We start from the raw sequence: 25862 nt of genomic DNA on the forward strand, positions 1-25862 counted from the left end.
GTTATTGCAGTTTTTATTTTGTTTTGATTTTGCCAATACAGTTGGCTGGTTTGCCTCTACTTAATGTTATTATTGCAGTTTTATAAAAAGTCATCTCATCACAATGTATTGATATAATAACCACGTGTTATGACAAAGTAGTGTGAAATCTGTTCTTAATTTCTGCCCTGTATTTTAAGAGCATTCCACCTTGGATTAATGTCCCTTTGCAAATTGCTGGTATTACTGTTCCCTAGATAGTCCCTTTGCTTCAAATTAAAACCACGAGATATATCAGAAAATTCTATAGACAATCCTAGATGAGCGGCCTTTGTTTTAAATATGACAGTGCTGGCAGCTGTATTTCAGTCAAAGAAGTGTGGAATTGTTTGGTCTCCTTTGGTAACGTCCCAAAGTGTCTCAGAGCTTTCCTGACTCCTCCATGCTGCAGATATGGAATGGACCTCACAGCACTGCAGGCAATAACATGAAGGCTTAGCTCTAATTTTATGAAATGCTTTAAAAGGAATGAGTATAAACAATATTTGCATCATAACTGAAAACATACTGCTAAACAATCATATCCTGTTTAGCCCATAATAACATCAGAAATATATGTTTATCATCTGCTCTGGACAGCTTAGCATGATTTTGGCCCAAGGCAAAGTGGAACTGAAATCATTTACGGTAGTCCAAACCAAGGTAACCACATATTTCTGAGGTAATTCATACCTAAAAGGAACACCACCCTTAGACTGCAGCTCATGATTTAAATACACCAATTCCTTAAAAAACCCTGTTAAATTGCCTATTTGATTTCCTCCAGAATTTAGTGCAGATTAAACAATCTACTGAAGAAAGAAAATGTGATACAGAAGATTAGCCCATCTACTAACAACTCTTCATTTAGGAATGGATCACATTTCCTACTATCTTTGATTCCTTTCCACCCACCTCAAAGTGACAACAAAATCCCAAACAAAACAAAGCCCAAAATATGTTAAACATTTTGAGTAGCATGTTTCAAACAGACTTTCATGTTTTGTCATTAGTTTTAGAGACTAATAAGAAAACAAATAGATAGTGCTGGCTTCATACCTGTATATAATTCATGACTGTATTCTAAAATAAGATCTTGATTTTCTTTTTCTTTTCTTTTAACATGGAAACAGATCAAGAGTTCACAAGATGTAATGAAGTCAAGCAATAGAGAGAAGAAACACTTTTTATATATAATATACACAAATACTACAGTTCGTGATTTACAGTCTAGTGATAAAATCCAAAACATATAGTGAGATGAAAGGCAAATATTTGATCACAGACACACATTCCTTGACAGACAAACACAGATTCAGATTTGCCATTGTCTACAACAGAGAAATTCATAATTTTATCAACTTGCGTAGCTCTTTAAATCAGAAAAATACTACACTGGAAGAAGAGAGTGCAAATTCAAGCACAGAATCTGTTCATTCAAAAGAATGCTGTTATCTATTTCTGTGTTTACAAGCTCAAAGGACTTTCCTGCCTTTATGCTAAAACATAACATTTTGTAAATGTTAAGTAAGAGGTTAAAGAAAAGAAACCACCAGTTTCCAAAATACAAACAGTGGTTGGGTACAACTGTTCAATGACACAAATTCTCAGCTGGGGGAAAATGGGACTTGCTCTTAACCAAATTCTTAGAGAGAAGTGGTTCTTCATTAGGTTTTGATTTCTTCCCATTGCAAAGCAGAAAGGAGCAGAAAGATTGGGAATGCTGCAGTTCTGAAAAGAGACTCCATTAAGAAGAAAGAAAGCAGAATTACAACTTGCACAGGATAAAAATTTCATTATTACTTAGAATTTTCCATGAAATCCTGAAAGTGAAATGAAGCCCTAATAGCCAAATATAAACCACAAAAATATTACCAAACATGAGCCACCTCAGCATTGAAAGGGAACCCAAACCAAAGCCCCCAGCTTCCAGCACTGAAAGGGTATAGAAATTACTCTACAAATATCGAATTTCCAACAGTCCTGTCCACTCTGTTGATGCCTGAAAATGGATGGAAATTGGCTCAAATACTTCTCTGGAATTGTGAGTGTGCTCCTAGCACATTTTTGTGCTTGACATCCAGTTGTCTACAGAAAACATGAGGAAGAATTGAGTAACTGAGCATGACGAAGGGTGAAGGACTTGTCTGCATTCACTGTGGACCAGATTACCAAAATAACAGGGTAGTCCTGCCTATCCACAGAAAATTACTCAAAAACACAGACTCCCATGCTAACACAGCTACACTACTTCTCAATCCTGCCTAGCTTTATGGAAGTCATGTAGTACTGCATTTTTTAATGCAGACAAAATTTTTCTTAACTACATTGAACAAAAAATAGGCCTGGAAAGGATGGAGAGAAGAGCTTATACTCAAGCATGCTAGCACAGAATATTTTAATTTCATCTGTAAACTGTGTTATATGAAAAGAGTCCTCAAATGCTATTGAAACAAATTGCTAAGAAGATAAATAATTGTTGCAAAAAATCTGCATGGGATATTTATAAATAAAATCAGTTTTCTACTGGAAGAAAGTAGAAATACACAGCATACAGAAAGATCCATAACCACCCTTCTGTAATCTTCCTTCTCAACATGTGTGCTTAGATATCAAGAAACATTTGAAGGAATAGGAAAAATAAAGAAATAGGATTTCTTTAGACCATCTGGGGAAAAGAAAAAACATGTAACAATGATTTAACGTGCAGCATGAAAAAGGCATCAGACCAGCATGGTGTATTAAATGCTTCATAATTTTTCTGCTGGGTATCAATAAAAGGAAAGAATTACCTCCATTCGTTCCTGCTTGACATCATCAATCTCATCATCTTCAAACATGGCCAAGAGCTCTCCAGTCTGGTCAATGGAGTTGAGAAAGTCTTGGGCCAGCTTCTGCCTCTTGTTGGTATTATTGCTGTTGAATTTGTCTTCACAAAGACAAGCAAAAAAGAACAAACAACCTATTTGGCTTCTCCAAATATCACCTGATGTCCCTCAGAGTGATGCATTTTAGAACCAGCACTGAGCAGAAAAGGCCTGCTCATATTCTGCCACTCACACAAGCTATGCTACCTGAACAAGGTGATGTCACTGCTCTGCTCCAGTAACAGCAAAACATCATCTTTAGTATTTATTAATATAACCAAGTAGTTTTTCATGATCTAGAGAAAACTAATCTGCTGTCCATTTATCATTTCTTCTCAAAAAAAAAATCCACAGCCATAGAGGAAACAACCCCTCTTTGGCAGAAAGAACTTGAGTCACAGAGCAGAATATATTGAGGAAAAATTCTTCCCTGAACACATACAGAATATCTTCATTTCCTACAGCCTCAAGCAAACACTAACATGACCATTAAGTTCCATAGGTGATGGACCACTGTTCTGCAGTTAAACCTGGAGAATGCTGGCAAGATGATCTCTGTTGCTCTAAACAGCAGAGCAGTTATAAAACCATTGAATTCACAAAAGAAAATTAATGGCTTTAATTACCAAAGCCCACTATAAAAGGCATCCTTTAATTCCAGTATAAATTGCCCTTAGGAAGCATTTCATGAACATCTGAAAGGCTTAGGGGAATTTTTTATTATTTTACAAAATAAAAGTATTTTATTATTTGCTTTAAGTTGTGACACAAGCTAAAGTATTAAAACCCCAAAGCTGCCAGGTAAGAAGCTGTACTGCCAGATTGCTTGCATACACAAAACATAAAAATAAAATGCAACAGGCAAATTTAATCTCAAATGAGCTGACAAAAACGTATCCACAGCTTGATGAAGTCAGAGCAAGAAGTACAATGATCACCTAGCATCAGTGTGGAAGCTCAGAGGAACCAAACACAAGGAATTCATTGTATGGGAAAAATAATAAAAGACTCTGAGAAAGGAAGTAAGTTTAATACAGAAAGTTGTGTAAGGACATTGCTAGATGTTTTAACAGTATGGTAAGGTTTATATTTGGCATGATAAGTTTTAACTTACTTTTTACAATGGATATGTTAGTTCTAATGTCAATATAAATCAACAAAACTTTAAACCAGGAAACTATATGGCATAAATTAATATATTTGTAATTCAAAGAGTTTTTACTTTACATGCATTGGTTGTAAAATCTGTGACTTCCTCATGGAATGCAGAAACAAAAGTGTTTCCCATTATTTAAACTAAAGATTTAAATTATAAAATGTTAAACCACACTTATAAAATACACGTCATATATTAGTGTTCAGTGACTTCAGATTATAAGGGTTTTTTTAAAAAAACATGTCAAAACATTTTGATAATAATTTAGCAAGTGTCCATTCAATTGCAGGTGGTGCATTTAAAATACAGATACTGAAATCAATGAGCTCTTTAATCAGCACCAGTTTCTTACTTCAACAAAGCTCTCACATGAAGTCTTACTGCTCATGTGGATGGTAGATGCAAACACATTTCAAATTGAAAAGCAGAGATTTTCAGCAAAATTCCTCTAAAGAGACTATTTTTGTGTCTCTAATTGTCAAGCAAGACATTAATACTTTGCATTGAGCTGTTCAGCACTTTTACAAAACATCAAGCCTCTCCCAAATTAAGTAATTTCTTTTTTCTACCTTCAAGGAGGTCATCTTCTTCTATTCCTTTGACAATTTTAGATTTGTAGTCTCGAAAAAACATGTATTTAAGTAGCCTTCGAAGCTTCTTCTATGAGAAAAAAATACATTTATGTAATGAGTATTACATAGTTATTTCCTATTTAATTTGTATGTTTGTAACACACAAACATGCAAAGGTGTAGCACATTACTTAGTAAATATAACTTTAAAATATTTGTCATTTTAAATTCTGCAGAAAATACATAGAAAGTACCTCAGGGTAGTAGAAAATCCATATTAAATATTATTTATTTGAGCTCCTTGGTACTTTGCTTTGACTTTCAGAAAGGAGAAATTCACATATCGGGCTTCTTTATGGCATTCCAAAATGTTTGCTTACTTTGGAAACTCTAGGCTAGAAATGCACATTTCAATGAACTTTGACTCCATATCAGTTGCTGTTTTCAGTACAGCCTTACAGCTTTTATCAGATAAAGAAACTGCAATTTATTTTCATGTTTTATTGAATTTTGAAATGATTTTGGCCGTTAGGTTTCACCTGTCAAATGAGGAAGGGAAAACAAAGGAGAGAAAAGAGTGAGAGAAAGAGGGAAACTAAGGAAGAAAAGGACATAAAGGAAGAATAAATAATGTAATTTTGAAAAGTTGAAAATTGTTTTAATAATTATTAAATTTGAGGAGGGAAAATTATTTTTCCGCCCTTGTTTATCTGCTCTACTTACTATCCAGAGAAAGCAAGGCCATACCTAAACTTGGAGATTTTAGTGGGATAAAAAACAGGAAAAATATTATAAAATAAAATAAAGAGAATTTATAGACAGTCTAAATGACAAAACTATAATGGTCACATTGTCAACTGTGACACGGACACCCTTCATAACCGGGGGAAATTAGAATGATTGATTTTTAATTAAAGGGACATAAAGTATAGGGATCAATATTCATATCTTATTAAGAAATTGTTTTGAGCTCTAAGGTACATTATCTACCCTATAGGTTTGTGAAAAAAAACGAATTGATAATTGAAGCTACAGGAAAAATACAATTATTATTTTAGATATTACAGAATGATTACAACATGCTCGATCAAATACTATTGCAGAGCAGCTGTACTTCTAAAAAAAGCTATTCATGATGATGGATTCCTTTACATAGGTTAAGAAAGCACTTGAAAACACAATAAGCAGCTGACTACATAAAATAAGAAATTTCTGTCTAATCACTGTACCTTATCTTTGCGCATTAAGAACAGGAGATCTTCAGCAGAGATGACTCGAGCTCCTCTCATCTGAGAAACTTCAGCTGCTTGCTGCAACTGAAATAAATTAATAAATTAGGATGGCCTTTTCAGTGTTAAAAACTTTATTCACTGGGGTTTGTTTTAAATAAATTCAGAGAATATTTTGTATGGTTGTCCACAGCAAAATACAAGCTGTGCACTAAAACACAAGCTGGGACTCTCAAAGGTGTCACTCACTCGAGTCTTGTTTGCCAAGAAGTGAATAACAATTTTATGAAAAGCCTAAAAGACCTTTGACAAATCTCAAGAAAAAGCTTTTTTGTTTATATTTAAAATGATTGCTTTTAAAAAGTCCTGCTGCCTTTTTTTTTCTTCTTCTCTTAGCACAGAAAATGAACATATAATTCTCTCAGGCAATGTAAAAATGCCAAATTCTTGCCATAGCACTTTATCTGCAACTGTGGAAGGCCGGCTGATCCCTCTCCCAATTTTTTAGAATAACAAATATTAATTTTAAACAGCTTACCTAAGTATTTTTTGAAAGAAACTCTACCCCTACTTGACTTAGCATTAGTACAAACCAGACTCACATGAAGAACTTTTTTAGGAATGTTCTTATTTCATTTGGGAGAAAGAAAATGAATTGATAGGAAACACCAACTCTATTAATGAAGGAACTGAAAAACCTATTGAGGAGACCAGGCCATTCAGCTGTGAAAGTGATAAAGATTTGATTGAGCAAGGAATGACACAAAAATTGATGAGGTGGCCACAGGAGTGTGAAGCAGTGGACTGCCCTCACATCCATTGTGACAATACCTACAAAGGCCTCGAATGCCTCAAACTGTGCTGCAAAGAGCAAAACAATCTCTTTGTAAAGGACTAAGTACATCAGTTTTCAGTAGGTGCAGGAAATTGGGGTTTTTACACAAAACTAGAACAGGGTTAGAAACCTGGTAACCTGGGTTTTCTGCACAGCTGATGCTTATATAAGTGCTGGGCTAAGGAGGTTCAACCCAAATGTGCAAAAGGATTCAATGGGATTTGCTCCTTTTCACCTCACAAGCTTTTTGTTCTGGCTTAAGATCATCGCAGAATCACAGAGGGGGTTGGAATGAATTCTTTGAGGATCATCTAGTCCAACCCCTGTAATGAGCAGGGACCTTCAACTAAACCAAGTTTCTCAGAGTCCCCTCCAGTCTTGAATTCTTCCAGGGATGGAGAATCCACCTCCTCTGTGAACAAGCAGTTTCAGCATAAAACACAGTGCTGTATCGACTGAGATAGAAGGGATGTTTCACACTTTATCCTCTCACTTAAAAAACATAATCCAAAAATCAGTATTTGATTGGTTTTTTGCCCTCAGCCTTGTTAACACTGATGGAAAACTGACAGTGAGAACATCATAAAAGTCATCAAAAGAAGAGACACCTTCAAAAATTATTGATATTAAAGTTCAAGCACACCTTGTAACATGATCAGTAACATGATCAATAAACAGCAATTTTATTTATGTTCAAATAACTCTATATTATTCTTTAGAAATGCATTAATGCACCTGAAAATAATTTAAAGAAATCCTATCCTTCATACTCACACTAGCAATGGTTTCACTCAGTATCACTGGCTGAATAAGTATATTATTAATCTGAGCTCCCATGCTGCTATGACTTGAAATAGGCCTATTCAGAAGTTAAAAAGATCAACAAAAACAGTAGCTGTTTCTAATATCCAAAGAAGGGGAAAGGCGGGGGGGGGGGGGGGGGAATTTTCATTTTGGCAAGTGTTCAGTGGGCAAAAGATTCAGTCCATAAATCATAATACTGGACTGCATTAATTTTTTTCCACACTAATCACATGCACACAAAACGTTAACTGTATCTGGTACGCACAACACAAAACATACTGCGTGAAGAGGTTCTGATTTTCCCTTTGGAACCCTCTCTTGGCCCTTGCAGTCACTGAGACCAGAGAGATTTCAGGAATTCAGAAGTCACAGTAACATAATCTCACTTGAAAAATGTAAGAATGTGAAAAACGATAGCTCTATTTTTTGGCATAAGCAAAACTGTTTCTTATTCTGATTAGTTTGAGGGCACGCAAGCTACTTATGTTTCTAACATAAAATATAAAGAGTTGGATAAAAAAAAAAAATTACCAAGAATGAGCCAATATTCCTCTCTGGTGTAAATCTATTGCAGCTAATGGATTTATGCCAAGGCTGACTTTGGTCCCACTGAGCGTAAAAGTGTTAGAAAACCTGACCTTAGCATGGTGATAACACAACACAGCTTTCCCAAATACCATGTAAAACAATGGCAGAAATATCCAAAGGGAAAGCATGCCCTAGTTCTCAAACATGCACAAGGTGATCTCTTGGCCCCTTCCAATCCAAACCATTCCATGATTCTCTCAGATATAAAGTTCAGGTATGCTAATTTCCACGTGTAGCTAAAATACCTTCTTTTTCCAAATGACAAACACACGGCAATGACATTTATAGCAAAGGTTGTGTGTGAGCTGCTTGCAGGAGCCTTGCAATGAAGGAAGGGAGAGTAAGGAGCAAAGGCCAAATTCATGTCCCATTTGCATCTAAGTAAATCCTGAATAACACTATTTACTTTAATGAAGTTATTCTGGGCTAAACACGAGATCAAAATCTGGAATAATATTCTCAGTTTCTACCAAAACAATGAAAACTTTATTCTCGTACTGCCTCGACTTCTGCATCTATTTTATTTTAAGGAATGGACACACAGCATTTAATTTCTTTGGCTTAAAGAAAGCAAAGTACAAAAATAATTACTTCCTGTACAGTTATAAAATATGGATTATTTATCCAAACAGACCGTAATGAGTTTTGCATTGGTACACGTATTTACCTGGGAAACCGGGGTATGCTCAGGTAAATATGTATCCAAGCAATTAAATAAAAATTACGTCCCACACAGCCGAGGCTGGGGGGAAGATGTATTTATAGTTTAACACACACATAATTGACTCATTCAAACCACAACCTGAGTGCTTTGCTATAATTAGTATTATAACAAACTGTCTTATTTGACTGTCCCAGAGTTGCCATTAATATGCAATAAGCCCTGATTCCTGAATTTCCGGAGCTGAAGGCCTGGTTGAGTCATTGCGTGATGAAGGGGGATTTCAGGAAGCCGTGCCAAAGAACCGATCCATCTCCGAGCACCCCAGCATTTGTCATTTCAAAAAAGCCCTTCTCAGCTCCCTGAGAGCAGGAGGTGCCTCACCCCTGGCTGCAGTGGGAGCACGGGGGGTTTCACTCAGGGAGCAGCACTGCCCGTGACGCCAGATGATGGGTGCGATAGAAATGCTGCAGGGACTGTGTATACATGAGGTTAGGAGCAGTTATGGCAAGAATTTCCCACCATCCCCCTTCTCCAAGCCTCACTGCCAGTCACAGAATTTGGGGCTGCAGCAGTTCCAACATACTCGCTTGTCTTCTCCTGTTTTTTTTAGTTTTGAAAATATTAAGTCCACATTACAAAATATTTTGTTTGGGATGATATTGAAGAACAGCAAACAATTCAAATTACTCAGCTTTTTTAAGAAAAACAGTCTAAATTCGCTAATACCAGCAAACAATGTCTGTGACTTTAGAATCCAAATATATTTTTACTATAGCAGAATTATGAACCCCTAAAAGTGAAGTTTAAATAACGGAAGTGTTGAAATAATTTTAACGATAGGAGCGCAAATAGCTCTGTTAATAATTAGAAGTTTATGAAAAATAAGTGCATTTTACAATTTTTCCCATTACAAAGAAGGTAGTATATACAGTAACTATATTTTAAAGCCTAAGAAGAAATGGCTGGGGAATAATATTTTAAAATGTAATCACAAGTTTAATGACTTTATGAAGTTAACTTTCTTGGCAGGATGAACTGAAGTATGTTAACAGTCACCTTACGGCTATTTTCTTTTTGCAACTTCTGCAAATTATAGATTTGTTGAAAGGAGTATTCATTCTCCTGTGACAGAAGCACAGTTACTTCAATGGGACTGTCTGCTTTTTTTCTTTCTTCCAGAATTATTTTTTCTTCCACTACCTCCAAAGTCAACAATCACCGATACTTCTTCTACAAAACCGTCTTGATGGACAAACAGACAAAAAACTGGAAAACAAACATACCGTGTTGTGACATAATCCTTCCAGTTAAACTGCAGGACAGAGTGGGAATGGTGATGTTTGCATGCCTTGGAACTGCTGAGAGCCAAGAATAATGCTGCAGGAGCTACGATTTTGTTTTCATTATAGAAGAAAATTAGATCATAGTTCACCTGGGTGATTTTTTTTTTTCAGAGGCAGGAAGGTTGTTGTGTTATTAAATATGCATTAAAATGTTCTATTTTCTCACCTTTTCTAAGTAAAAGCCACACTACTGTAAAATTACCAAATAATATTCTGAATTAAGATATAGTGCTGTAAATACATTCCAAACAGACCATCCTGATACTTTTATGAAGGCAACTAAATAGAAAAGGTAAATACAGGTTTTCACTTTAAACTTCCTATGTAATATCTCACATGCTACTAATGGTGACACCTGAGCTTCTTGTCGTAACACACACAGAGAGGGAAAACACTGACTTTTTCCACAAGTCATCACAGAGATGTGCTTTATACACTTAGCACATCCTGGGGAGATAATTACATTATGGAGCCCATTAGAGCACTCTGGCAGGCAATGAATGATTCAGGATCACCGCACAAGGGCTCACCAGCATGACTGAATCATCACAAGCTGTCTAAAACAGAAAATTTACCATCTGCAGATTAAAAGAGAATCAATTTTCTTTGTAATAGGTATTTAGTTTCAAATGTAAGTATTTTTTACTGAAGACCATTTAATGTAACACCAGTTGATTGTATGTGACCTCTAGAAGATGAAGCTCTGTGTCACATTTTAAAGCTTTAGAGAATCATGGAATCATAGAAACATTTAGGTTGGAAAATACCCTTAGGATCATCAAGTCAAACCACTCCCCCAGCACTGCAAGGCCACCACTAAACCATGTCCCCAAGATCCACACATCTGCCAAATCCCTTCAGGGACGGTAACCTCACCAATTCCCTGCACATGCTGCTCCAATGTTTGACGCCCTTTCACTGCAGAATTTTTTCCTAATATCCAATCCAAACCTACTTTGGCACAACTTGAGGCCATTTCCTCCTGTCCTATCATTTGTTACCTGGGAGAAGAGACCAATCCCTACCTGGCTTCAAACTCATTTCAGGGAGCTGTAGAGACTGGTAAGAGCTCATATTTTATGCTTGACATACAGTGAATCTCAGTTCATACAGATCATAATAAGAAAACATGAGTTCATACCCCACAGCCCCCGCCATCTACTGAGATCTTGGTTTCAAGGACATAATTTACTGTATCTGTCCCTTTATGAAAACTGCATTCTCAAGTCCCTGAAGCAAGAGTGATTGCTTCACCTCACCTTCTCTCGACTTCTATTTCAGGCAGCCCAGAGAGCTGCATCTGGATACAGATCTGGAGTCTGCAGCCAGTTCCTTGTAGCTGGAGAAGAAAAGCATCTTTGGCAATAAGCAGGTTATCCAGGGACTCTCTCCCTCCAAAAGCATAAAGAACACATCTACAGGTCCAATACTCAATGACTTCAACACCAGGGGCGACAAACAGCTGATATAAAATTAAGAACACAGATTGTTCCAGTCACAGGAGAAAACTGCCCTTCCTTCAGCTGCCTTCAGAATGAAATTGAGTGAAAGTCAATCCCAGGAGCTCCAAAAAAACAGCCCCACACCTCAGACTACTCATTTTTTACCACACCACTGGTATCCAAGTGTCCCACAGATCAGTACGATGAGTACATTTTTTGAATATTCCCATCTGTTAAACTGAACATTTAACATAAATGTAGACATCAGCATCTCTCTTCATTTGACTCACACCTCACACTTCTTCTGATCACAGAAAAGGTCAGAGGGTATTTCTTGGTTTGTTCTTTATGTTTTTTAGCAACACATTCAGTACGATCAGAGGAGAAAAAGTGCAACAAAAGGAGCTACACACTCAGAGGGAGCAAAAACAGCAAAGAAAGAACATGGACAGCTTGTTTGAGTTTATGTTCTTCATGTTACAAACAAGGTCTTTCTAAAAATACCGAAGAAAAAGAAGAAAAACATCAGAAATATGCACAGAGACTTTAGAAAACTCCGTGGAGTCAGCCTGTGTAATGGAATGGGTCAACAGGAAAATTCACCATGTTCCTGGGCTCTATTACTTTCTGCATCTATTGGAGACAGAATGATTCCCTTAAAATTATATTAAATAGATTACTAAGGAAAAAAAATCCAAGTAAATAGTAAAATTAGTACCTCCATTTTGCAAAAGATGAGCTTGAATCAAAGTATTTTTAAAAAAATCTCTTCTCTATAAAAAATTTAAACTTAACTTCATAAATTAAAGCTTGTTTTTCCACTTTCTGTCACACAGGGAAAAGAATTTAATGCATTTATGAACAATAACAGTATTTCAACTTTAGCTTCAGGCATGACTTTTTCCTATTTTTCCTTCTTTCAATTCAAATTCCAAAATCAACATTTTGGACCAACATTTTATAGCTGTAATTCTTCTACTCTCCAGGAAACAAAAGAAACCCTATTGCACACCTGACATTTATAGCAGGCAACACTGACCAAACTAAGTGAATTTATACCAACAACGTTAAAACCATAAAGTCTCTAGGTACAGAAAAGTATTCACTCACTGAACTCAGTTTTAATGTGGTCAAATTATTCAGTGGCTACATAGGTGTTAATTCAAGATTTGGTGTGTCACTGGGGATGGTCACTGCTGATGTTCTCTCCCACTGCTGCTGGTAACAGCAGGCAAGAAAACAAACTTGGAAACTTCTACTGCACCATTATTATTACAAGGGAGGAATAAAAAGCTTGGAAAACATCATTCAAGTGGAAATGATGGAGGAGTGTTCTTTAGAACAAGCAAGAGACTGTGAAAAAAAGCTTTGTGAAGTGTGAACTTTATAGATATGAAAGATTCATTAGCCAACCTGAAACTGAAAAATTCTCACAGCCAAAAAGCCTCCAACCTATGCAAACAGATTTCCCCACTTCTGAAGATGAGTGCAGATGTCCTCTATTATTGACTGTCCCTGATCTAGGATTATCAGAGTTATTTATTATTTTAAATGCTGAGGTAAATGGTGCCATTCCATTGTAAATCACTGGCACAATTTTTTCCTATATCTAAACGATATAAGCGATGAAGTTTTGGAGGAAATTATTGTAGAATCATTGAATAGTTGTAGCTGGAAAGGTCATCTAGTCCAATTTAAAATAAAACTAAGAAAATTTGTTCTGAAACTTTCCCAAGGGACTGCTTCTTTTTCACAGCAGTATCACTATAGATATTCCAAGTGGAGAATCTCAACTATAACTATTGTTTCCATCTATGTTACATCTTTGAGTGCCTTTATGCTACTGAATGTTACTTTTAAAAAATAAGAACATGCAAACTATTTATCAATAAATGCATTCACATTTCCTTTAGTAAAGAAAAAAATCAGAATTTACTATTCTTGTGAACTGAAGATAATACTATTTCTGAATTTTAGTTTATTAACTGAGATTTATTTCCTACCCATCAATTATTTCTATTTCTTTTCTTTCTCTGATATTACTGTGGCATGCAAACCAGCAGAGGTTTACATTATCCCTCAGCTTCCTGTCCTTTGGTTTCAAATCCCAGAAGAAACCACCACTCAGGATTATTCTTACACAGCTTCCAAGGCTGCAAGCAGAAAAATCCCTGTTCTCTGCTGATTGAGAGACCTTCTAATATAAACAGGTTCCTTTCTCCATTGCTACTGCAAGCACCATTTGTTTAAATCATGTATCCTTACATTGCTCACACAGGAAAATAATCATTGCCCTATATTAGTTTCACCAGAACACTAAATAAATACTCATCCTTTCCGTACAACAGCAAATTGGAATCAGGCATCACTGTCTGACACCGGGAAAATAAGACATGTATTTACCCCCTCCAAGCCCAGAGATAAAGTGCTTTTAGAGGAAGCCTCAGGGTAATGAAGTATTGCTATGAAGAGCTGGCAACCATTAGTGCTCTGAATATAGGAGACCTTGACAGGTTGGAGAGATGGGCAGAGAAGAACTGCCTGAAATTTAACAAAGGAAAATGCAGGAAGGAGAAAAACCCCTGGAACAGGCTGGGACTGACGTGCTGGAAAGCAGCTCTGCACAGAAGGACCTGGGGGTTCTGGGGGAAAATAATCTGTCCATGAGCCATCATGTGCCCTGAGGCCAAGGGCAGTGGTGTGCTGGGGGCACCAGGAAGAGCATTCCCAGCAGATCAGGATCAGGAGGGGATCCTGGCCCTCTGCTCAGCCCTTTGAGGCACATCTGGAGTGCTGGGTCCAGTTCTGGGCTCCTCAGGACAAGAGAGACCTGGAGCTCCTGGAATGGGTCCAGTGCCCAGTGACAAAGATGATGGAGGGACTGGAGCATCTCCCTGCCCAGGAAAGGCTGAGGGGGCTGGGGCTGTTCAGCCTCGAGGGGAGCCCCAGCTGAGAGGGAACCTCATCCCTGGGTGTCCCTGTGAGCAGGGAGGGCTCAGACCAGGGCCCAGCCTCTTTTCTGGGGTGCAATGAAGGATAAAAACATACTTTAAAAAATCTCAGAACATAAGCAAGACTGCTCTGAAGACTTAGAGTTGGAGACAAAAGGAGAAAAAAAGGATTCAGGTTCAAACAAAAAGACAAACATCAAAAATACAAAAATACCAACATCTTCTCTTAGCTCTAGAAATTTTCACAGCCCTGGAGAGATATACCATCATCTTTATGCTAGGAAATACCATGGCAGTGATGGAAGACTTTGTGTGTAAAAAGATTTTACCTGAAATGATTCACACTGGACTTTCTTCTTATGTTTTTATTCTCATCTACTCAAGTGCACATGCCAACCAAGTGGGAGCTTCTCAGTCTGGATGGGGACTTCAATACTAAATACTAAATACTGCAGCATCTCTCAGCTTTAACAGTGAGACATGTAAGAGACATAGAGGACATGGGTGTAAATGGTTTTAGAGAGAGACCACACAGGTGTCTTGGCTCCAGGTACATGATATTGCCTGAAGAATTTTGACATTCAGGTGTCACCTTTTAAGACATATCCAAATTATCAGCAGAAAAAAAAAAAAAAATCAAAACCATTTAGTTTTACTACTTTTTCAACCACAAGATTTGCAGTGTACATTATGACACTGGAGAAAGGCTCATCCTGTCCTGTAATCTTTAATGTCAATGAGGACAAGGTATAATCAGAATGCACCTCAATATAGGCAGTTCTATGAATTTTTTTGGCTTATATCAAGAAATGTCTTTCATTTCATTGTTCCAGAATTCTAAATCTGTAACTACTTTCTTCCAAGAATCTTCTAATCCAACAGAAAGGAAAAAAATAGAGGGAAAACAATAGTCCCAGTCCAAGGCATACCTGTTTTCATGTAAAAATGAGGAAAGGAATTCCAAATTTTTCTAAGTATGTGTTGTTTTGCTGTATTTTCTTACTCACTGGTATGAATTATAATTCTCAGATCTTAAAAAAAAGACAAACAAGGTAAATATGTATAGGTAATAGCATGAATATGACAGATTTTGTCTTGGGAAAAATCAAAGCAAAAAAGGAGGGAGTTTTGCTCAGAGAGAGAAAAGAAAGCACCACGAAGGACCATAAATGTAAAATCTGAACAACAGATATTTGTGTCAGAAAAAGGCCCTGATTTCCTAACTCCTATTTAATGTTCATTCTTTAATTAACATTCATTTCCCAAGGACATAAGTTTGAAAAGGCTGTTTCACATTACTTTAGCACGAAGAGAAGGAATCACTTTTAAGCCATGAAAAGGCTGGGGAAAAAAAATAAACATGCCTTCTGAACATAATTTCCTCTTTATTGCTACTGCAAAGTTATGAAATGAAATCTATTATTTAATTACATTGGATCAAGCAACAGGAAGGGAAGGGAGTGTTTGAGTCACAACATCCCTGTAAGGATAAATTACTACACTTCCTCTTACTAAAAGACAGTTTTAATGAAAATGTGAAAATGGTTAAAATCAAACTACTGGGAGGTAGAAAGATCTTGCTAACATAAAAACACACACAAAATTAGCTCTGAAAATCTGAACAGAAATAGTGATAACAACACAGGGGAAGAGCAGTAACATTTCTGACAGAATATCAATAGTTTGAAAATTATTACATTTATTCAGATTCTGAAGATAGTTTAAAAACTATACAATAGTTTCTGGACATGCTTTGTTTAATGCTTTGCATTGGGGATATTTAGATAATCTATCATGTAAACTTCAAAATTTATCTCCTATTACTACCAAAACTTTATTAGCCATGTGGAATTTCCCTCAGCTCTGCTTCATAATGTTTACTAGATACTTCAAATTGAATGCAACTGTTGGAATACTTAAAACATTTTATTTCTTAAGTAAGTATATCAAGTGCTTGACATAAAAATTTGGGAGGGCTTTAAACACCAATGAACAGAATAGACTGAATTATAACATCTCGGAATAGTTCACCTGGCAACTGATGAAGAGCCCACAACAGGGATACGAATGTGCAAATGCTGTGATCTTCAATATAATTTAAATTCACTTTAACTTGGGTGGAGATGCTCTGAAATTACCTTTCATGGATATACTATCTTTTCTCAATGTTAGAATACACTAAAATATGAGGGCATGTCACAAAAAATTTGAGTAACAATGGAAAGTATCTTTGAAATTGTTCAGAAAACCTCCTCCTAAGGAGGAGGGAGACAGGTATTTCTTTTAAAAAGTTATCCTGGAGGCAGCAGAGAATGATTTTCTGGTTCAGAGACTGGATTGACTTCTCAAGAGTGCAGGATGAATGACATGAAATGGATGAGTGTAAAACATGACAATTTTTAGCAAAAGATGCAGAGAGGTTTTGAGACAGATAAAGGAACCAAGACAGAAAAATCGCTTTGCAAAAATATTTTAGATCAAAGACTTTCATGGAGTCCTCCTAGTGTTTGGTCTATGGTCTACTTCCAAACTTCTAACAGTCTAAACAGTCAAATTTTTTGTGACATGCCCTCATATTTTAGTGTATTCTAACATTGAGAAAAAATAGTATATCCATGAAAGGTAATTTCAGAGCATCTCCACCCAAGTTAAAGTGAATTTAAATTATATTGAAGATCACATGGTAAAGGCTGAGTCCTAGCACAACCACAGGTATTCTCATCATTTAGCTCGTAGAAAAACTGTAACACAGGTTAAAATGTGGTCATAAAAGACCCCTTTTAGTCATGTGGAGTATTACAGAACCCCATGACTCCTGTATTATTTAAAGAAGTTTAATCTTAAGTGAAAAATTTAGGAGGTTACTTGTTCTTAATGGGTAGAAGTCACCTGGATTTTACCTGTTGAATGTAGGAAAACAGAAAATGGGCCATGAATCTTCTTGAACATTGTGTGTATGTCTTATTCTTCTCTTGAAACTCAGGTTATTGGCCCCTGTCAGACTTGAACTGACTATGGAGATATTTGGTCACATTCAATGAATTTTTGAATACTTTACCTACCAATGCCTCATAATTTGAGCTTGCACATTCTCTAACTGGGTATGAACTGGAAAGGCTTTGACACACAGTTAGTCCAGTCAATCCAAACCACTACCAGATGACTGAGCCAGGAGTCTGATAAAACAGAGGAAGAAGAAATTCATGTCAAGGGACGGAAGTACTCAGTATTTTGTAAAAACCTCTGGAAACTAGCAACATGTCCAAGCAGAGAAGACAAATAATTTCCCCTGCCCTGAGGAGAACTCTGCTTTGGGAATCCAGCTGTACAGCCTTGTAATTAAGTGCAGCTCCACTGAAACTGTTCACATGGTAAATTACGAAGGCTGAGCACAAAGCCAGGATATCCATTACTGGTGCCAGAGAAGTCAGAAGATAATGCCAGTGATGCCAGTGGGGAGGAGGAAAATTAGTGTTTCCAGCCTTTATCTTGGTCCCTTGGGAGGCACAAAGGAAACTGCCAACTACAGGTCTAAGTTCCAGAGAAACATCATTGAAATCTTCAAGAGAAGATGAGGATCTCAGGGCAAAAAAGCAAGGATGTAAACATCTTGATTCTGTGATTCTGTCCATGGTAAAGGCTGAGTCCTATCACAACCACAGGTATTCTCATCATTTAGCTTGTAGAAAAACTGTAACACAGGTTTCTACAAGAAGAGATCTTTATGTTTCTGCATAGGTGCACAGTTTAAAGAGGGTGAAAAAGGACATTCTTCTCTAATTATTAGAGATATTCTCTGTAGTGTTTATGGAAATAGAGGGAAGACTACAGATGGATAAAGTGCAAACAAACAAAAAATGCACAAAACAAAAAAAACCCCACCAAAACATATGACAAATAAATGGAAAAGTACCTTCATTCTTGAAAAACAATAGGACAATTCCATTTCTCTTATGCATTTATAAGAAGGTGCTTATTAGTTCAAATTAGTTCAAATATTAGTCACAACCTGTTAAGTATGCTTACCGAAAAGAGTGAAGAGTGAGTGAAACCAAAGATAGAAAGAAATCTCTGTCCTCACAATGACACAGTGGATGATGCTTCTCTGAAGGACATGAGGAAGGAGTAATCCAAAGGGAAATGTAGATTGTTGATCAAGAAGTAGCATAGAAAAGATGAAGGATGGGTAAAATTTTAGAAGGAACATTGATTACTGAGAGGATTTAACAGGTCAATAAAGTAGGGGTTAAGATTTTCAATAATCAAGACAAAATTGTCCATTAATACAGTTCATTCCCCTTTTGGCTTGCTGTCGAGGCTGGCTCCTTTACTGTGGAAAAGGTAGGTTACCTGAGTGAATTTTACATCTTCACATGACAGTGGTATCTGCTCTACAGCCACTTTACAAAGAGGCTAGAGGAGGCACAGAATCATAGCCTACACGTGGCCAAGGACATTTGCCTTCCTTTGCCTCCCTCCACATCCAATTAGCAGCACTCCTTCACTGCTAACAACTCCTCTCTCGTGCAACAGCTACAAAATGATGCAGAAATATACATAAAAAAACCCAAACCAACCAAACTTCAACTGAGCTCAAATTTAGAGTTTGTTGTATCTAAACTTGTATGCACTCCTAAGCAAAAACTATAAATATGTCCCAGAAGCTAAAGCTGTGAAATGCAGAGGTGATTTAGCAGACATGCAAACCATAAAAACTGTGCCCGATACATTTCTCTTCTAATTTAGGGTAAGTGGGCCGGTATTATATCATATAGAATTGTAATTCTCCATGACATTTAAACCAAAAACTAACTAAACATTTAAACTAAAAACTTGCAAACCTCCATAAAGCTTTACAAACAGTATCAGTCATTTTAATATAAAGCTAAGAGACAGTAGCATAAACAATGTCAACACAGTAACTACTTTGCAGTTCAAAACCTGCACCTGGAATACTAGAAAAGTAAACTCTTATATTCATAACAAGTCACTTTTCAATCAGTGGCTTTTTGAAGAGGAACACGATCTGTAGCATGCAAGAAAGCCACACTATTAGAAGTCAAGAAGTACAGGAATAAAGGACTGCCAAAAGCAAGGCTTAATTAGGTTTGCAAGTCAAATTAAGAAGCAAAGTAAAGGAGGCTTCAGACATAAACCAGTATAAAAAAAGATAATCTGTGCTGAATGAAATAGAGATGGAAAATATAAACATGGTTCCAAAACAGGAGAGTAATTTTCACTGAGCATTGGGAAGAACTGAGGTTTTGAGCATGGGAGCAAAGGCTGCACAACTCATGGAAGAGGTATATTGGATATTGGACACAATTATTTCTACTGTACTGAATGGAAATAAAACTCAAGGCTTTTAAGTTACTCCAGTCATCAGAACCAGATATTTCAGATGTGAATGAACTGTAAACATAACAATGTCTGCTGGCATTAATATTCAAGTAAGTCAGCTTTGTTTGGGGAAGCTAAAGGGATCAAATAATTATAGGCTGCTGCCTATGAATAATTGAAAAGCAATTACAAAATGACAGATCCAAATTCTTCTTGTTAATGTCAGATGATTTAATGAGGGATGACAGATGCAAATTGCGATTTGGAAGGATAGAGGATGTTAGGAAAACCTTTCTCATGGGAGGACAGAGCAGCTCTGCAACAGTTAAACAGGAGAAGCTGTTGGAGTTGCCAAAGCATGAGATGGACAAGGCCATGGCTGAGTAGATCTGGTAATGGTGATAGTCCTCATTTGAGTGGGTTGGATCAGGTATCTCCAGGGGCCTCACTGCATTTTGTATATTATTGCAGAGGTTTTGAGTAGAGAAAATTACTTCTGTTCCTACAGGTTCCAGCAAAACAGCCACCCTCTCATCTATTTGGAACAGAGCTCCCTGCCTACTGCTACACCAAAATTAAAATTCTGATCAAAAATAGTGTCAACAAAGTGAAAGTGCAGAAAGTCAGAGCCTGAGGGCTCTGCAAGAGACAAAGAACACACATGGAGGTGAGAGTAACCTTACAACATCTTTGAATTGCTGCTACAATTGTCAGTATTTCCAGTATCTACCAGGAGGAAAAGCCCACAATGGCACTGGTAATATGGAACCAAAGGTCTGCTCCTTCACCTCAGGCATCCCATGGTGCACTGAACAAGAGGTAGGACACAACGAAATCTGGTGACTCCTTCAGTAGGAACAAATAAATGCATAAAAATAACAGGCTTAGTCACAGCAAGTCATCAAGGGTAAGAATGGCAGTTGTGTGTAAAATGAGTTGAGCAAAGTTATTGGGGTTTCTTTTGATACAACTTGAATGAAAATCAGCTTCCATGATGGTGTAAGTATTCCCAGAGTAGATTCCTTAATTATTTGCAGCCTCAGTTCATTCAGATAAATAGGCTGTGCTAATATGTGTTTGAGCTTCACTTAGGGGAAAAAAAAAAAAAAAAAAAAGGTTATTTTTTACAGATGTGAGTATCTCTGTGCTGGGTACTCACCACATGCTGCAACCAACAATAAAATGCAGAGTGGTTGAGCTCGTGCCTCACAGTAAACTTCAGAATTTCATCTAGTTACGATTTGCCTTCTTAAAACCCTGTAAGCTAAAGCCTAAAGACCTAATGTACAAGGCCTTTTTAATGGGTTCATGTACACAGCGAATTAGGGTTGAGATACTATTGTTAATAAACTTAAGGCTGTTGGAGTTTTTCACTCTCTTTAGATAGACTCCCTTTATAACTTACAGATGTAATAAACTGTAATGAATTGGCTAATGAATGAAAGAGATGTGTCTCATGAGATGGCAGCATCATAGTGTTTCTCCTTTTTAGAGATGCTTCCAGTGAAACTGGTGGCAGAGACAACAGAACTGATACAGAGATCCTCTCAACAGGACAGATTTCAGGTTGTAAATAAACATACAACACTACAAAAATTATATATTGCAGTGCCCTTTTTAATAGTCTGGGAGTACTTTATAAGGAACATGATCCCCATTTTTCTAATACCTGATGCACAGAAACAAAAATCAATTCATCTACAGTCACATTACATTTTATTGATTCTAGATCATCACTTCCCTACTTGGCCCTGTCTCGAGTATGACTCAGCAGGGAATACTTGTAACTTTTGTCCACAACTTGTCAGTGTCAGGGAAAAACAGTATTTTTGATATGTCACTCCAAACATCTGCAATATAATCAGTACAATGGCAATCTGTGCAAATAATTCTATAGAGCACTCTGTGATGTCCACCTTTGGTTGTCCCATGGTAAGTTCAGTGATATTTAATGTCATCTGATGAACACTGAATGTTCTGTTAAATGACATTTAATGTCAGAAACTAGATATAAAAAGATGATTTACCATGCAGATCTCCCATCTCACCATGCACAGAAAATGCATCTGGGTGCTTCCCATTCCTTCAGCCTTCAGTTAGTGGCAGAAGTTCAGGTTTCCACAATGCAAACAAAATCACCAGGAGAATTCACATACTGTGGCTCCAGGAAACACATCATCCATCATGATACTGGTCTAAGATGCACATCAGATTGCTTAATGACTTTACATTAATTCTTTGGAAGACTTTATTAAACAAAGTCAAAGAAAGGCTAAGGATCTTTTGATATATTTGGCCAAACACAAAGTTGAGTACTATAGCAGTAACAAGCAATTCTTTTGAAATACATTATATCCAGACATGGGATGAAATAGTCTTTAGTTTGAAAATGTAGCCTAATTTCCGTGGATTTATATGCTTAAAAGATCAACAGACTTTTTTTAATAATCTCTTATACTGAAAGGGTTTTTAATTAAGTAGAAACAGTGTTGTATTCTACCATCTACAGACTAAAGCAGTGCATCTGATCATATAAGTAATATTATCTTAGATCAACAGCGACAAATTCCACACCTAAATATTAATAAGTAGATTTTACTAATAGTGTATTGAGTGCACACAATGGCATTTCTGGCTGCAGTAAAATTATATGTACATGAGACCTAGAAAATAAATGTGTTCATTCTCAAAATTTCCTTGTACTCCTGCTTCCAGTCTGTGAATTCCAAGTATTAAAGGAAGTCAAGAAATATTATTTTCATTTTTTAGGCTTCATAGTTAGATCAGAAGGAGCTTCCTATAAATCAGCAAGAGCAAAATATTTGAACTCTTAGTGAGTACGAAGTGAATCTCCTTGGTCTCAGCAGAGCTAAAGACTGAAATGATTTCTTGTTCTGGCACTCCATTTTGTACTTATTTTCTGCCCCAATATTTTACAGAAGTGTTATTTCTGAAAAGTTATGCTTCAGTGCAAGTTCACTTTTTGTAATAATGGTGCAGCCAGCAGTGTGCTGGAACACCTACTTTATAATTACCTATTGTAATTTCAAGTGTGCCATTCTTGCCACCCATCTAATCTAGAATAATAATGTGCCACAGTTTAGCTCTTTGTCTTGGAAAGTAATATAAACAGTGTTAATTTCCATAAGGGAATAGGGAATCACAGTAGTCCCCCTTCAAAACATTTTTATGTATCCTCTTTTCTTTCCTACCCATGTTCCCACCTCCCACATCAGCGGCTGTTTCAGCACTGAGCAGGGTTGCAGAAAACAGTGGTGAGCTTCCCTTCCACCGCTGGGACCACAATTCAAACCTGATCTAAAGTACTAATTTACATCAGCACTGGATCTTTAGCTGCCATCAACCTCACAAAATGCCCTGTCCACATCTGCACATGAACACCAGTGGCCGCCTGGGCTCAGGAACAGATAAGCACAGCACAAATTACAAAGCCTAAATTGCACCTCTTGCTCTTCAGGTTTCTAACACAAAGTTTCCACAAAGCAGAGATACTATTTTTCTAAAGTTCATCTGTGTTTTAAAGTATTCTCAAAATTTTTTAGTATTTCCTCCACACATGTCTTCCAGTGACACCAATGCTAGCGAGTTAAACATAATCTCTATTCAATATAATTTCATACTCCTGCTTTTTAGGGAAAAAAAACCAAAACAGCTATGTGTGACTGGATTTCTCATAGCTGAATTTGAATGTCCTATCAAGTTGGGTTTTTTCAATATTCTAAAACTCTTTACTTTTCAAAACATGCTTCCAAGTTTTTAAAAGGAAATTTTCCTATAAATTCCTTTCTCACTTACTATTGTTTTTCTGTAATTAGCCTTTCTTTTGCCATGTTCTATGCCCCATTTCACTTAAGAAAAATGTTCTGGTTTGAATATGTGAGAAAAATGTACTTGGTCATTTTCAAGTTAGACAAGACAAAAATAAATTTCTTACTTGAAAAGGTATAAGCCTGGAGTATTTATGTAGTCAAATAATGACTTTTGAAAAAAGTCAATCTTCAGTGAAAAATCATCACAAATATCTAATAAATGATTCATGAATTTAGAAATAAGCAAAACAGTTAAGTTATCCAAGTTTAAAAGGGGTTTTCTACCATTTTACTTTTTCCTGCTTAGAAGTCAGAAAACAATTGCAGAGTAAATGTTAAATGCTAAATGTTAATCTGAAAGTACAATTTTGATCACAACACCGATATTCTCCTTGAACTTAAAAAGGTTCAAATCCCACTCTAAACATACAAAGGGGAACCTGCCCAGAAAAGCAGTGGAATCACCTCCCTGAAGCATCCAAAAACAAGTGGCTGTGGCACTGAGGGACACGGTGCAGTGGTGGACTTAGCAGTGCTGGGTTAACAGTTGGACTTGATGATCTTAGAGGGCTCTTCCAACATTAATGATTCTGTGACTCTAAAATCAGCACAGTTTAGGTATGGCACAAAGGCAGATACAGAGAAAAAATGGGCAGAAGGTCTCCAGGAACATTAGGGCTTTAAACAACTCTCAGATTAAGGGAGGAAAGATAAGGAGCTTGGTTTAGTCCTTCCTGAATTTCAGTGGATAAAAAAGTACTTCTAGGGAAACGTGCCAAAATGCAGTCCTGAGTAAACACAGATGAGTTGAGAGTGGAGAGAGAAATATTCAAAACACCAGTGCTAAGATGATATTGAATCCTTGAAAGCAGATGAGGCTTGAAAGCCCACTGATGAAAAGGAAACAGGGTAAGAACAGAAATTTGTGGGATGCCCAAAGAAAGTAAGAAAATTTTGTTGAAAGATACATTGAATTACATAGTGGAGGGAGAGGAAGATTAGAAGAATATGGTGTTTCTCTTTGGGCAGAAAAAAACCCTTCACTTTAAAGTAAGATTTAAAAATGATGTAACCACTGTGAGAAGAATCACTTCATAGTTTGAGGACTGAGATCAAAAGAGCCTCAAAAATAGTTCTTTGCTCCAAATGCAAGAAGAGCCGCGTTTTCCATTTCTAACGCACAGTATTTATCACAGATTTGATGCACTCCATGGTCAGCTGCCCTTTCTCTTTAACAGTAAAAGATTAAGAGTAAGCCCATCCATGAGAATGTATATTTCTGATGGAAACCATCAACCCAGTCCCCTTCTTACAAAGTTACACTTGTCAAAGAGTTGTACTGAATATAAAGTTCCACATTACCTTTATCTTCTGTTCAAGTCATACAGAGGCAAACTGTTTTGCACCTGCAGCTTTTATAAGGCTGGAGTGGGATTTTAAAGGAACTGCTGAAGTGGTTGAACACTTTATGTGTAAGACCCAGCCTGTGCTCTACATACTTATATTTGCTTAACAAATCATTATCAGCCAAATTAAATTGAAGTGTGAAATACAGCACTCTGGAAAAATGACATATACCACTCTTGCCCGCTGGTGAAAAGAATAAGGCAAGAAAATAAGAAAAACTCTCCCATCATTCACAGGATTTTGAGTGTTAAACGACCAGGCACAGGGATGCATAAATCACAGAGATGCATAAATGAAAATGTTTTCTTTAGAGAAACAGCAGTATTTCTTCAGTAAAATAATGCTTAACTCTTTTAATCACACAGCTAGTGGGTTCAAGCACCTCCATCTCCAATGCATTCAGGAGTGGACATTTTCCTAATGCTTTAGCATGACCAATTCTCTTCTCAATCATCTTTGTGGCCTCACAAATCCTGTGTGTAGTTCTGGGTGCCACAATAGAAGAAGGATCTGAAGTTACTAAAGAGCACCCAAAGGAGGGACATGGAGATGGTGAAGGGACTGGAAGGGAAGCCTCATGAAGGGCAGCTGACGTGATTTAGTTTGCTCAGTCTGGAAACAAGGAAAGTGAGGGGAGACCTCACTGAGGTCTCCAACATCCTCACGAGGGGAAGACAATGTAGTGATCAGACAGGACTTAAGGAAACAGCTGGAATTCAGTCAGGGGAAGTTTAGGTTGGCTATAAAACAAAGGTTTTTCACCCAGAGGGTGGTCAAGCACTGGGACAGGTCCCCCAGGACAGTGATCACAGGACCA

At 36.9% G+C, this 25862-nt stretch overlaps 1 protein-coding gene across 5 annotated transcripts in view; it reads right to left on the reverse strand.

The window, feature by feature from the left end:
- The window catches only part of SUPT3H (SPT3 homolog, SAGA and STAGA complex component), a 254005-nt gene that overhangs the window by 79139 nt on the left and 149004 nt on the right, over positions 1 to 25862 (reverse strand). For all 5 annotated transcript variants that reach the window (XM_058836072.1, XM_058836069.1, XM_058836071.1 and 2 more), the window contains 3 exons: positions 5842 to 5928; positions 4611 to 4701; positions 2811 to 2947 (listed from right to left, as the gene is read on the reverse strand). In XM_058836072.1, the coding sequence (XP_058692055.1) occupies positions 2811 to 2947; positions 4611 to 4701; positions 5842 to 5928 (315 nt within the window). The remainder of the gene's footprint in view (positions 1 to 2810; positions 2948 to 4610; positions 4702 to 5841; positions 5929 to 25862) is intronic.

Source organism: Poecile atricapillus, chromosome 3 (assembly GCF_030490865.1).
Source record: "Poecile atricapillus isolate bPoeAtr1 chromosome 3, bPoeAtr1.hap1, whole genome shotgun sequence".
Classification (NCBI taxonomy): Eukaryota; Metazoa; Chordata; class Aves; order Passeriformes; family Paridae; genus Poecile; species Poecile atricapillus.